The sequence below is a fragment of the Heterocephalus glaber genome, unplaced genomic scaffold, assembly GCF_053883595.1.
Source record: "Heterocephalus glaber isolate CG9 unplaced genomic scaffold, H.glaber_assembly_v1.0 deba00001472, whole genome shotgun sequence".
Classification (NCBI taxonomy): Eukaryota; Metazoa; Chordata; class Mammalia; order Rodentia; family Bathyergidae; genus Heterocephalus; species Heterocephalus glaber.
This window is the reverse complement of record NW_028258315.1, coordinates 59473162-59487506: the sequence shown is the minus strand read 5'-3', so window position 1 is coordinate 59487506 and position 14345 is coordinate 59473162. Positions and strand designations below refer to the sequence as shown.

The following is a 14345-nucleotide window of genomic DNA, read 5'->3' as shown; positions in this document are numbered from 1 at the left end:
ACAAATCAACCCCCCTCCCCAAATGCACACAAAGAATGTGCTATTGTTTTGTATGCATCAGGGATCAAGAATATTTTTCTGTATAGTAAAAACTTTCTGATAGTAGACCATATGATCTCTGTTTTAACTACTCAACTCTGTTAGAACTAGTCTGCTACTGTAGTCCAGAAAAGGCCATAGGTAATATATAAATGAATGGGGATGGCTGAATTTCAAAAAAACTTTACCAATGCTAGGGGAAGGATGGATTTGCCCCACAGTCCAGAGTTTGCCAACCTCTGTTGTACAGAACAGAAGGCATCAATATATTTAAAAGAAACAAAATTCCACAAGACTTGTCAAGTGAGATCATAAAAACTCTGTCCTGTCAACATGGTATCACATCTACTTCAGGTCTTTTGCTTAAGACATCAGTAGAGTCTAGAAGGCAGCAACTCACTAGCCCAACTGCATCACAAGAGCTGGAACCATCTTTTTGTAGTGACTACAACACAGCAGACACTTCATCAACAGTTGTGGGAAGATGGAGTGATACATAACAATGGCTGAAATAGTAAATCTGAGTTGCTTAAAATGATTTCTTGAAGAGAAAAATGACAATCTCTACCTTCCTATGCCCTAAGATAAACATTTCATTTGCATGTGACTTCATGTTACTCTATTTTCCTTCTGATCAATTTTCCACCAGAGTAATGGGAAAAAGATTAACAAAATATCCCATCTCAAAGATGCTAGCTTAAAAACATGAAGTATTTCTCCAGGTTTAAATCAGTTTTTTGTTGTAGAGCTATCACTGATTAGATTCACTCTTCCTGCGCTCACCCTTCAGACACAGCCTTACATTCACAATATCTCAGGTTTAAAGTTTGTGCAACTCTGGGGGAGAAATGAACTCAATTTCTCAGATGAAAGTATGTGTGCTGAACATAGGTCCACTAGGGCAAACTGGCCCAAGAAGGGAGGAGAGGTGGTGTGCACAGGGCTGGTGAAGTCCTGAACCGAGAGCTACAGAGAAGTCCCACAGAAGGCTAACCCAGCCATCAGCACCCCCACATACCCACCATGATTACTACCTGTATACAGACTGATCCCAAAGGAAGAGCAGACTGAAGAGGAAAGATCCAAAGCCCCACTTAAAATGTCACATCCTGAGGAGATTATGGATATGCCATCCAATGGGATGTAACAGAATGTGATGCCACAAGGGAGTTGAGAAATCACTCATCTCACCACTGTCTGTATTATGTGGGGAAAATGAGCTGCTGGTAGAGAGAGTAACTTGCCAGGAGGTGGTAGGGGAGATGGTACTAATACCTGTTTTTCAAAGGAGATCCTGAGAATTAGCTAGTCCTTACAAATTGTACACTGCTATAACTGAGTATATTTGATGTTATTTAAATTCAAATAAATGTTTTAAAAACATTTATAACAAACTTAACAAATATTGCAGGAGCCCTGACTTTACATGGTGGAGTTGAAGATTCAGTGGAGACATGGTGACTGTACCCTGGATCTCTTTAAAGTGGAGGCTGACACCTAAGTAGGAGACAGGGCTCCTGACAACAGGGTGCTTGCAATGTAGTTAAGGAAAGTGGACACCTAGATAGCAGAAGTGCAAGCTAGATAGTGTCAAATGAACAGTAGAGGAAGAGGTAACAAAGAAAGAACCAACTACGAGTGATTAGCTGGAAGGAATCTTCTGCACAAAAGACCCGAGACTGAGGAAGTACAGCACTTGGCTGGCTAAGGGCAAGTACAAAGGCATCCTCTTCAAAAGGCCTTGGCCTACGTGGCCACAAGAGTGGCTGGACTTAGGAAAGGGCAGACAGGCTGAGCAGCTTGGGCTGTAATGCACCAAAAAGAGTGATGTGCTGGGTGGATAAGCATAGCAACGGCAGTAAATGGCAGGGCATGACATTGAGAAGGGGAGAGAGAGAGGTGGGAGAGGACATCTGGCCAGGCCAGATCTAAGGACACACATGCTGCTTCACCAAGTAGCCAGAACTCTCCTATAGTTCACTTAGTGCCAACATGCAGCTGAATGCTACACTGTCTAAAATGTTAGCAAATTCATCTAAAATCTGGCTTTCAAATCTCTCACATGTTCACTTGCTTAGCAATCCCTCTTTAAAAATAGAAAACAGATTTCTAAACACAATCCACATGAATGAGGTCTTCATGAAACTCCAGAAGCTCCATCTATGAGTCTGCACATAGCTTAAAAGTTTAGGGCACAGCCTAGTATCTCTTCCTTATCCTAATAAGTGGCCAGATGATAGAAGATTAAAATGAGAATGTTTTTAGCATATTCCCACCTTCTTTCCCAGCATCTGTCATTTCCTGTTTTCTTTCTCCTCCACCTGCCCAAAGAGTTTTGAACAAATAGATACAAAATGCATAGACTTCCTAGGCTCAACAGCTGTTTACAGAACTTTTACAATTTCTATGCCCAGTGCAGGGCTGAATGTTGAGGACTAAAATTGAGGAAGACCAAGTCCCTGCACTTAAGGCGCTTTAGTCCATGGACTGTGGCCACAGGCTAGGGCAGGTCTCAAGTCTAAGGTAAAAGACCTCACAAGTATGCTGGGTGTGTGTGAGGGGACACTGGCATTAATTAGGAGGGCTGCCAGGCACTGCAAGGTTGAAGGAAAAACTTACATCTTTCTTTCTTTCCTGTGTCCTGCTACATATGGGATACCTGTAACCTTGGGGCATAAAGACCTGCCCAAGGGATACATAAAGCCATGCGCAGAGCTAACACATCTCTGAGAACATCCATTTTAGTTGACAGTAAATAACTGAAAATAATTTTATATTAAACTAAAAAAGTACCCTAGAGCAGAACATGAAATTAATTAAAACTATACAGTATTATTGAAAAAATACAGTGAATGTTTAAAATTTAAAAAAATTTATTACAACAAAAGACACAGTACCATTAAATTCCTCTGACTTCAAACACACTTATCCCATTGTTTGTGTCATTTTCTGAAGCAGTTTTGGAAGTCCACTGTTGTAGTCCACTGTTGTTGTACCTTGTCCTGAATAGACTAAAAATGTTTACCATTCATGGTCATTTTGACTCTGGGGAACAGCCAAAAGTCCCATGGTGCCAGACCCAGTGAATAAGGTGGATGAGGACATTCTGTAATGTTTTTATGAGCCTGCCCTTCTGTGAGATGGCACTCAGCAGTAGCATTCACTGTATTTTTTAACACAATTTGTAGAGACAAAAAAGGATTTACAGGATTGCTTCAGAAGGTGGCAAGAATGATAGGGCATGTTCAAACTGAGAGGGAGTCTTTTGAGGGGGATTAATGGCAAAGTCTCTCTTACTGTAATAAGTTTTAAAAAAAATATACACTGTATTGAATCAGCCATTGTATTTAAAGATTGAAAACCACCACTTCAAAGAAAGATCCTACTTGTTGCAGGTCACGGTGGGGCATATACTCGGACTCTACAGCACATTTTTCTTCTCCCTCTCCTAGGAAGTCTTCAAAGTTAGGAGAGGGATTTCCTAGTCTACACATTCATCAGTCACTGTACTATAGATTCTCCTCCACTGCCCTCTTAAATACTGTATCTAAAACAAAATGCTAGCGTAAGAGGGACCCTACTAACACCCTAATCTACACAAAACAAGCTCAGCTGCAGCGAATTCATTGTACTCTCAAATCCCAAATTTGTTGCCAATATTTTAATTAGATAATCACCTTGGGTTAAGTCAAATCTTAAATTACCAAGTAGTACCAGTAGTTAAACTTAATCAGCAATTCTAGCCAAACTATTCTCTCAGTTTGCGGCTGGCTTTATTTTCTGCTCAGTAGGATAAGTTCCAATATGGTACAAGACTCTTCACAAACAGGACGGATGGCCTCCTCACAGAAAATCTAAATCTCTAAATGAATAAGATTAGACTATTCCTAGTATAGAAGCAAAGAGAGAACACCTCCATCCAATTATTTTCTGTGTAGCTAGGAGTATCTTTGAGTGCCACATTACTCCAGGGAAGCTTGTCTTCCATTGCCAACTACAATTTGAAGGCCTAGCAATGTTGGCAATATCTTGCCTTTATATCTATTCAAGGACCAAAACTGTGTCTTTGCTTCTACCACATTTTTTTGGAAACTCATCTTCCACTGAGACATTCTGTTTCTAAGTGTATACAATCAGGAGATTTGCCTTTGGGGGTTGCCAGATCCCTTCCTATCTCCTTGCTGCTGGCATCTCATATGGCCTTGTCATGAGGCACACTGTCTGCAGTCTTCTGCAGTCCAGCCAGACAGTTCCCGTCACTGTAAGTACTTCCTCTGTCAGAGCAGACACACTAACTGAAGCCACAGCCGGAAGCAGGCTGACCACAAGCTCTAGGGTTCTGCTTAGTTCTTTTCTAGGTAAAGTTGGAAAAGTCCCTGCAAAGGCAAACACTGGAGTTTTAGAAATGGGGGAGGCACTGACTAGCCTCTTCAAATGTTCTTGCCTGGAAAGAGGTAGGGTGTGGGTGGGTGGGTGTGTGTGGGTGTGTGTGTGGGTGTGTGTGGGTGTGTGTGTGTGTGTGAGAGAGAGAGAGAGAGAGAGAGAGAGAGAAACAAACAAGGAGAAATGTTCATCATTCTGAGAATCAGGGTTTTTCTTCCCAGGTTGTTGAAGAGGTTGTTCCAAGAAAGACTCCTGAACATCCATCACCTCCTCAGAGAAAGACTGCTCAGGTAGAGAATTCTGTTTATAACTTAAATAGGGCAATACTGACTACTGTACTGTTTGTTCTTTTACAGCCAGACGAAACACTGAGGTGCTTTTTTTAAGGTAGGGGGCCTTGAAGGTCATGGGAGAGAAGACAGATTCTGGAAAAATGGAGCAGCTGCTTATTTACTCTTGAGAAGCCCCGGGGAGAGATTCTAGAGGCAGAGACTGTCCTTTTAGCTCAAATGGAAGCTGCATTTCTATTTATCTTACCAAGCAGGAAGAGTGAGAGGAATGACTAGGACATTCAAACCCCCACATATTCAGACCCTCAGAAGATGCCCAATGGAGGAGAACCGAAGATGAAGACAATACTTTGCAAAGGCAGGGATGAAGGATACTTTGAAAATGTTAACTCATTTGTTCCTTTGGTGAGCTAGGATAATTATTTCCATGAAAGAGAAAGAAAATAATTATCCTTTAGAGTTTATTTTTCTAAGATCCCAGCATGAAAAACAGAAACAGAATCTATTTCTGAGTGAAAAACTGTGACAATGATCTTTAACTATGCTCAATGACAATGAAATTTACAGTTAAAAGGCCTCTAAAAATAGTGGACAAAGTGAGATGAGTGGGTACCAGAAGCTCGGAAGGGAGGCAAGGATGAACAGCAGAGCACAGAGGATGTTTTTAGGGCAGTGAAACTGTTCTGTATGGTGCGGTTATAGTAAATGCATGCCACTATATACAATGGAATCTATAATACCAAGAGTAATCCCTAATGTAACTTTGAACTATAAAAAGAGCATGTCAATATTGGTCTATCAGTAGTAATATATATACCACACTAATACAAAACATTCACGATAGGGAAAACGAAGAAGTGAGGTAGAAAAGAGGAGACAAGATTGTAGCCTGTACTATCTGCTCCATTTTTTTTGTAAACCTAAAATTATTCTAAAAATGAAAGTCTACTAATTATTAAAAATGAATTTTAGGCCAGGGATTTAGCTCAGTGGTTCTGCTGCCTGCCCCGCAAGTCCAAGGACACAAGTTTGATTCCCGGTACCAATAAAAAAAAAAAATGAATCTTATACTGGGAATTTGTTGGCTACCTCCAAATTCAAGAACCAAAAATATAGAGATTCTATACATTTTTATAACAGCCCTGTGACATTTGTGATATTAAAGATTACACCCCCCTGGATTCAGAAGTTGAGAGAGGTGTAACTCTAATGTGTACACAGGACATTGAAAGAATGAATGAGTCATTTCATTTAGCTCCTGGTTTCCTTTTATTTTTTTCCTTAAAGAGATTACCAGGTACTACCCTGGGTGACTGTAAGAATCAAATGGCTGTAAATGTGTCCCATAAACTGGAACACAATAATAAGTCAATAATGCCATCTGCTCAAGGTCACAAAGCTAGCATTAAGGCAGCATGGCAATCTGGACATTAACTCCAGTTTCAGGGCTTGCCTCCTGTTGTAAAGTTAGTTTTTTTTCTTTCTTTGGAATTAAATTTTCAGAGATGCTGATTTGTCTTTTACCAGCCACTCCACATGAAGGTTGTCCAAGCTGCTCGCAGTTGAAGTGTCAGTCTGATTCTGTTTTTGAGCTCTGAATGACATTACCATTTTAGGCCACATTATATAATCGTCAGCTGGGCTTTAATGACCAATTACCCTTCCCAGATTTACTTAATAGTTGTTCTTGGATGATGCAGCATAACAAAGACAGGCTCGTGCCATCAGGGAGAACCACACCCATTTCTGATGAAATTCCTAGGATGAGCCAGCTGCAGAATCATTTCAAGTCCTTCTGGGGCCACAGGTGAAGTCCCCTCTGGGCATTAACAGGGAGATGGGAAATCAGGGCTCACCACCTGGAGTGGTAAAGCTGGACCCTGGGCACCTGGAGCTGCCACACTGACGAAACCAGAGGTCAGAGAGGAAGAGTGGAAGGTGGAACTGGACCCCTGTGCTGGGCAGAGCCAGCCCACACGAGACTCCTAATAAAGAACAATCAGGCCAACTCACCCCTCTCCCCAAGCCAGCGCCCAAGCTGGCTTATGACATTTTGCTTAGGCAACTTTCCCTGAATTTTTAACTAGCTAAGGAATTGACCAGACTGTTACCAGTGGCTATATATGGAGATTTTAGCAGTTTTCATTGGTTCTCTTCTATTCTTTTCTGGATTCCATTAGTTTTAAACTTTGACCTGTTGCTAATTTTATAATATATGTTGATATTAATATATATAATATTTGTTTTGTTTTACACCTACTTATAGCTCTCCAAAGTTCTTTACTCTTGTTTCAGGGGAAAGTACTTTTATTTCTCTTTGAACACACACACAGATAGAAATATAGGCAGGATTCTGACTAATAAGCTGCTTCACACACTACTGTATCATCTGATGAATTTATAGATACAAACTGAAAAAGTTTTACTCAAGGTCAGCCCTGCCTAGACACGCTGAGAAAGAAATACTAGGACGGTGTTGTCTGTGTCACTGTCCATGTGTCACTTCACAAGGAGTCAGGACAGTTACCAGGCTGCTGCTGAGTGGGGGGTGGTTTGCAGGAAGGGTGCCATGCAATACAGTCTCTTGAAAGTGACAGAGATAATTTGCCAGGTGCAGGGTCCCTAAATTCCTTATTACTTTCCAAATCCCTCCATTTCCTAATCTCACCTATGCACTCTGATCCCCAGTATTTACTTAGCTTAGTCACATGAGTCTCTTCTCTCTCCTGACACCACCATCCTTCATCCCCTTATAGACATCAAAGCCCACTTTCCTATTTCAGGAACTTCTGCCACCATTTTGAAAGCCGTGTCATGGAATTTCAGAGCTAAAAATGGGGCAAGAAACCTTCTGATTCAACTTCCTTATTGTGTAGGTGGAAAAATGGAGATGCTGAAGAGAGAGGGTCCATGAAGGTGAAAACTCAGTCTTGTCCACTGTATGTATAACCTTTAAATACAAATGCTTACACCTAAGTAATGTCTTCTTTCATTCTCACATTCCCTGAAGGTACACTAGGAGGCTGCACTCTAAGGAATCCTGAATATATGTACTTGATGAATACAGTCAAATTCAGAAGACTGTACAGGTTCAGGTATTCTTATAAAGGCATTTTTTTATGGCTGCAAAATGACCTATGGTCTACTCTATCAACATCAGTACTTAGACCGAGTAGGAAATGTAGGCATTAAGACAATGGAGTTATAAATGGGATATCTGGAACCGAAAAGGCAAGTAGGGCAGCCCATTATAGCGGAGGCTGGGTAAAGATAGGGAGGGAAAATAGAAATTTTTGGAGTTATCCAATCAGCCACATTGGGGAAAATGTGTATGTGAAAATTTTATATACAAAGAGAGGCATGGACAAACATAAATTCACACTTTCATTCTGGGGCGAACTAACCCACAAGGAGACTTGTTTTCCTGGGTTTCCTCTGTTGGCTGATCTAACTCTTGCTGGGCACAACCCTCATATTCTACATAGCCTTTCCGATCACACTCATGGGTATACCTGATTCCTCCTGCTCTGCTTCAGCATTTAAGTTTCCAACTTAAATTCAACTCACTGTTAGACAACCTCACCTAGGTCAAAAGGTTGTAAAATTCAGAGAGCATGGGGAGCTTCATGAGGAACTGGGGTCCAGATGTCAAAAGGTGCCTCTGAAGTGCATAGGAGGATGAGGGGTGACTTCATCTCAAGCTGAGAGGGCAGAATGTGTTATGAGGCTGGGTGGGGAAACAAGCTCAGCAGCTGCTTTGTGCAGCTGCCACCAAGGGGAACTCAAGCTGAAGTGCAGAGGGTGGGGTGAGAGCCTGCCTGGCTGGCTGGGAGGCGAGTCCAATGGTGCTGACTTGCTGTTTCCAGCCACTGAAAAGCCAGTGCCAAATCCCTCCTCACTTCTCTCACACTCTGATGTTCTTGAACTCTGCTATGGTATCAGCTAACTTCAGGAAGTGTTCTGGGAATCATATTTAGAGGGCAGCACAGGCTGTATCCTCACACTCAGTTAAGGGCTTCTGGAGCCCAGGTGACATTTCAACCGACACTACTGGCCTCCCAGGTTAGGCACCAAAGCTACTGATAGAGCAGTACCCATGCTGAAATATCAATACTGATGTCCCTGAAATTTCTCAAGACACTCTCCCTTCTTCCCAGCATCCTCACTGGAATTCTACAGTAAAAATGTGAATCCATTATGGCAGGTTTGCATGGGGCAAAGGGTGACAGTGTCATGTTACCAACTTCCAGGACCTACCTGCCCGATGCATAGCAAAGCATACAGTAGGCGGAAACTCCAGAAGGAAAGGCCCACAAAGTGAGAGACACACCCTACTGGACTCTCCGTCCTCTGGGCCCATCTGGCAGGAACTCCAATGTCTAATTTCCTTAAGAGGAGACCCCTCAGGGTGGCTGTGTTAAGTTTTATTTTCACTTCTTTACACTAGTTTCCACTGTCACTCTTTCCCCAAAACTCCAGGGCCTCATTCTTATCTAATTATGATCCAGGAAACCTAAGTCTCCATTTCTGTTCTGAGTTACTTGCTTGAGCCCCTACACTTGGTTCCTCTGAATATGACTACCCCTGGCAGAAAGAGAGTGCCCGTCTGCAGATTTTATAGCACCAGGCTCTTAGGTCAAGAAAAGTGCAAGACTTCAGACAGTTCTGCTTTAGAACAGAGGGGAGTGACACATACATGTATTCAGTTCCCATTTTGATCTTTTGCCCTTTTAACACATTGCTTTCTGGCTGTGTTTGCTTCCTGTGTCTTATCAAATGGAGAGATAAGAGTGCTGGGGCCAGCTGTCTTATTGCTTTTTAGTTTCTTCATAGATCTTTAGGATCACTTAATTTGCTAATAGAATTTATTTGCTTGAAGAGACATTTTCAAGCAAAAAGGATCTCTTTTACATTGCTTTTTTAAAAATATAAACTGTACCAAGCTTTAGGAAAGCATTTTCCAGGAATGCTAGTTCCTGGGACCCTCCCTTCTTGGGACCCTCCCTTCTATGTAAAAGCACCCCATGGCCTGAAAGAGGACAGAGTAGAGGTGTCTGCCTGGTTCTGAGAAAGAGCTGGCATCAGGCTTAAAGGATGATGGAGCAGATATTCTCACGTTTAATTATTAGGGACTTACACTCACGGGGATGAGTCAACGGGGTGTGGCAACTCATCTGGCTGTGGTTCTGGTGAGTTATCCTTTCCTGGGTATACTCAACACTCTTTTCACTGACATGTGGCCACCAAAGGACATATATTCTCTGTCTCAAATTTAAGCAAGGGCAGTGGAGCGTATGAGTTTAGCAAGTCAAAATTAATATATTCCAGATACATCTTTTGCAAGAGCCATGCTTTGCCCATTCCCCAACTTCTGTCATCCAACAATCCACTGTAATACTTGAGGTAGTTTCCTGAAGAGTTGTGCTGGGGGTCGTGCCTCTGAGAATTAAGCCACCTCTAACCTCTTGTTGATCTATGCATTGGCCACTCAGCATTACCTAGGAGATCCTCTTTCATACCCTTCTCTCTAACCCCCATGAGGCCTTTTCTGCCTCTTCTAAAGGCTTAGTATTGATAGCAAGGAGCCTGGAAGATAAGCCAGTCCAAGTCAGGAAAACCAGACACAGCCAGAGGACTGAGTGCTGCAGGCTCTGATCCAGAGGGTATATGCCCGTGCATGAGGTAATGGCATCTGTAAGCACACGGAGATGGGTGGTCAGGACACAATGGGCTGAGTTGACTTAGCAGCTCTGCTCCAGCTGTGTGACCCTCGTGAAGGTGCTCAATCTTCCTGACTTTAAAGGTTCCCATCAGTAAAATGGGAACAGTGCCATTCACTGTGCTGTGTGGAGGATTAAATGAGATCCTGCACATAAAGTGGTTCATAAACATTGATTAACGACAACAGTGTTACTATCCAACTGGCCCTTGCAGTGGCCAAACATTCCACAGCACAGCCCAATCCTCCTGCAACAGCCTCGATGCATTCCCAGCCACACACCACTCAGGCTATTGTGGAGAGGTAGGTTCTCCCCAGTTAGTCATCAATGAGTATCTGCCCTGGAGGACAAGATATCAGCAGATGAACAATACTCTTATCTGCTCACTGTGTTTATATGCTTTTCACTCAGAAACACACCTCTGAAAACATGACTTACATTAATACACAGAATTCCAAGATATAGAAGTGAAATTTATATTTAATTAGGAAAGAGATACTTTATATTTCAATTGCTTATTTTTACTAAATTCTCTTTTAATGTGTCTCAATTTTTTAACTTTTAAGACTAACCTGGTCTCCTGTACTTGAATGCAGTAGAAAAGTGGGCTATTACATCTTTCCTGGTGATCATATATTTGATCTTTTACCTATAATGCACCCATTTGTGCAGTATTTAAATTCTCTTGGGCAAAATACTCATAGTGAATTTCTAATGCAAAAGCATGGCCTTCCAAATTACCATCTAAAGACTAACATAAATTTTCAGTTTAAGCAGTATTTGAGCAAAGCTGAACAGTGCTAAAATTATACAAAAAATGGTGTGTGGCACATAAATGATTGTGAAAATTTAAATGCAGACCAAGGTTAATTAAAGTTTGCTTATTAGCTCCTTCTAGGCTAAGGCAGGAGACTGCAAGTAGTTCCAGGCTAGCCTGGGCAACTTAGTGAGACCCTGTCTCAAAAGAAAAAATAAAAATACTGAAGACATAGCTCAGTGGTAGAATATCCCTGGCTTCAATCCTCAGTAACCCCCTAAAAGTGGTTATGAAAACAGGCTAGCACCAAACTCCAAGTTCCTGTGTGGAAAAGACACATTTTTCCTTCTGCTTTGAACTGCCACGGGCTATGGTGAGGTCACTATGCAGTTCCCTGTCTCCAAAGCACAGTCTGTCTAGGGCTTTGGTGACTAACAATGAGACTGCTTCTCCTGTAATAAATGTGCTATAAGATACAGGGGAGGAGGGTGAGCTTCCCCTTACCTTGGAAGCACAGAATCACCTGTCATCAGGTGCTCAAGCAAAGGGAAAAGTCACCAGCAAACCAAGTGTAATCTAATACAATCTAAGAATCCATAGACTACTTCTCAAATTATTTCCAGTCTAATTCTAGCTAGTGAAAGCAGGTAAGACCACTAAATATAAGGATAGAATTCACAAGTACTGTATCTCTGCATGACAGAACTGAAAAAGAGTGACAACTCCAACCATGCCCTGCCCCCAAACTGAAGGGTACTGAATGTTTTAACATTTGAGAGAAGGGAGGACATAGGGATTTTCCACAGAAGTTCTTAGTGTCAAGATGTCTATTCGGATTTCTCTTAGTAACAATATGCCAGCAGCCAAGGTGCCTCAGAGTCCTGGAACTACAGGAAATGAAACTCCCAGCATATCTTCCGTCAGTCTGTGGTGCTCTGCTTCCTGGCTACTGAGCTCTAAGTCTGCTGCTGTCCTCTCTGCCCTTCCTCCACAAGTGGCTACCACCTACCAGGTCTCATCTGTTTATCTCACTGCCACACAATGGATGTGTGAGGTAGGATTAACCTCAGTTTACAGACAGGAAACTCAAGTCAGTGACGTCCCATGACTTGCTAGGGGTTACACAGCTATGAAGCAGCACAGCTGAAAATCAAACTTTGGATCTTCTGCTTCCAGATCCAATACCTGAAATAGAGATGAGTTCCTAGTAGGCATTAGCCTGGCCCTGTTTTAGCCAGGGATACTTTCATCTTCAATGAATTAAGAAAGGAGATGACCAGAGAAAAGAGAATATGATCTCTTGTGTTTAAGTGAGCATTAATTTGTGAGTGAACAGCTAGCATGAAGTTCTCAACTGTGAGATCCAGCTTCTTCAGATTTTCCTTCTTTTGCTCCCTCCAGGGATGGCAAGAAATGATGAATTTCCACTTATAGGGAGGAGTAGTTCTATTGCCTTGGCTGTAGGCAAGTTCTAGAAGGAGTTAGGAAAGGTCATGTTTTGGATCCAGAAAGGTTGTTTTGTGTTTTAGATGGCCAGGCAGCCACCAAAGGAGGAGGTATACCTTTGGAACATGGGTATGGGGGCAGAAAGGACCAATGCTCAGCACACAGCCATCCTTTCCACCGTTTTCATTAATGGCTAGTCACTTGTCATTCTTCCAAAGTCAGGTGTGCTTCCAAGAACCCATCTCAGTATTGTCCCCCAGGCAGATTCTACCAACCAGAGGCTGGCTTTTAAGATAAAACTTATTGCCATCTCTGAAGCACTGGTCTGCAAGGAGTTGTTCTCAGGGCCCTGGGAAGATCTGCCACCTTTTGTATGACCACCTATGGCCTCTCCACTTGGTCCTGCTGAATTGCCGTCAGTAGCTGTCACTTCACAAATCTTCAGGGATCTTAACTAATGGGCTACAGGAGAGCTGAGGAAGGACTGAACATTCTCAGCCTTCCACCATTAAGCAAGAGATGGCTTAAGGATCACATGCCACCAAAGAGCAGGCTTGTGCTTTGAAAAAAAATCCAAAGACTTATTTTGGCACATGTGGTATGCAGAAGGATGGCGATCCTCCAGCTGATTTTCCCTTACTTCTTTGACAGTGTTCATGAAATGCCCCTCCTCTCTTCTTGCCCCTGTACCCTTCTGGGCCTGGCTTCTCAAACAGATCCCCTGATTTTAACTTGCAGGAGCAGTAAGCATGTCTACTTCCTCAGAGGTGAAGGTGGTGGAGACCTCTCTCCTCCAGGCTGCAGCTGCCTCCCAGGGCATGGGCGTGGGCATGTGCCCAGCTCCATTACAGGTGAGGGGGTCTGGGGTGGGGTATCCAGCATCTGCTGAACATTATAACCTGGCATCCCCCAGCTCCTTCTCTGCTGTTGCAGATGCTCTTTTGGGAGTTCCCAGCAGGGATTCATATGGCGTCAAGATGAGACACTGCTGCAAACACTACTGGCAAAAAAGGCACAGCCTTCCAGCTGGTGACTCTTAACACGTCCCTGCACCATCACTTAGGGTACAAAACATCTGGCTCCTCAGCAACCCTGACATTCAGAGTTAAGAATTCTTTGATGCCACAGCTTTTCAGTCTTTTTGATAAGGCGTCTCATACAGTCAAGGAATGATGTGGACAGGGAAGCATACTGTATGGCCATACAGAGTATCACTGTGCAGAGGGCTCCAGGCAGAGGGTGGCAGGCAAGGGTGGCTCTTAATCCTCATCAAGTGACTGTACACAAGACTCCTTTAAGTCTTAATGACAGAGACAGAAGCCCAAAAGGGCACTAGAGTTTTCTGTGACTGTAATGTAAAGTGATTAACAAAAAAACACATCAGAACTAACCTCCAGAAGATTTAAATACAGGGCACATGTAAACACTTTAGAGAGAAGAAAAGAAAGTGAGAAGAGAAAAGGAATGAATGGCAAAGGGAAAACTACAGGTTGTTATCTGATGTGTATAGCTTTGTGTTTGCCTGCATGCTAACAGAAGGTTTAATTTGCCTGCATGAGGAGAAGAAGTGAGGATTTCTCAGTGATCATGTTCCCATCACATTCCCCATCTCCACACCTGCAGGAGGCTATTTCCACCTGGCCAAGGCTCACCAGCATCCTCCCAGTTGCCTCTCAACACAGGACTGTGGGGGAAGTGTGATTTCTAAAC

At 42.7% G+C, this 14345-nt stretch overlaps 2 protein-coding genes across 7 annotated transcripts in view; one reads left to right on the top strand and one right to left on the bottom strand.

Moving 5' to 3' along the window:
* Positions 1-14345, bottom strand: part of Itpr1 (inositol 1,4,5-trisphosphate receptor type 1) — a 336388-nt gene that overhangs the window by 11360 nt on the left and 310683 nt on the right. The window lies entirely within an intron of this gene.
* The window catches only part of LOC106010150 (uncharacterized), a 270531-nt gene that overhangs the window by 228698 nt on the left and 27488 nt on the right, over positions 1-14345 (top strand). For 5 of the 6 annotated variants that reach the window (XM_087181362.1, XM_087181358.1, XM_087181361.1 and 2 more), the window contains 3 exons: positions 4644-4712; positions 7589-7651; positions 13374-13486. In XM_087181362.1, coding sequence (XP_087037488.1) covers positions 4644-4712; positions 7589-7651; positions 13374-13486 — 245 coding nt within the window. Of the gene's footprint in view, positions 1-4322; positions 4494-4643; positions 4713-7588; positions 7652-13373; positions 13487-14345 lie in introns of those variants that run through there. The other variant, XM_087181360.1, reaches the window with a different exon arrangement.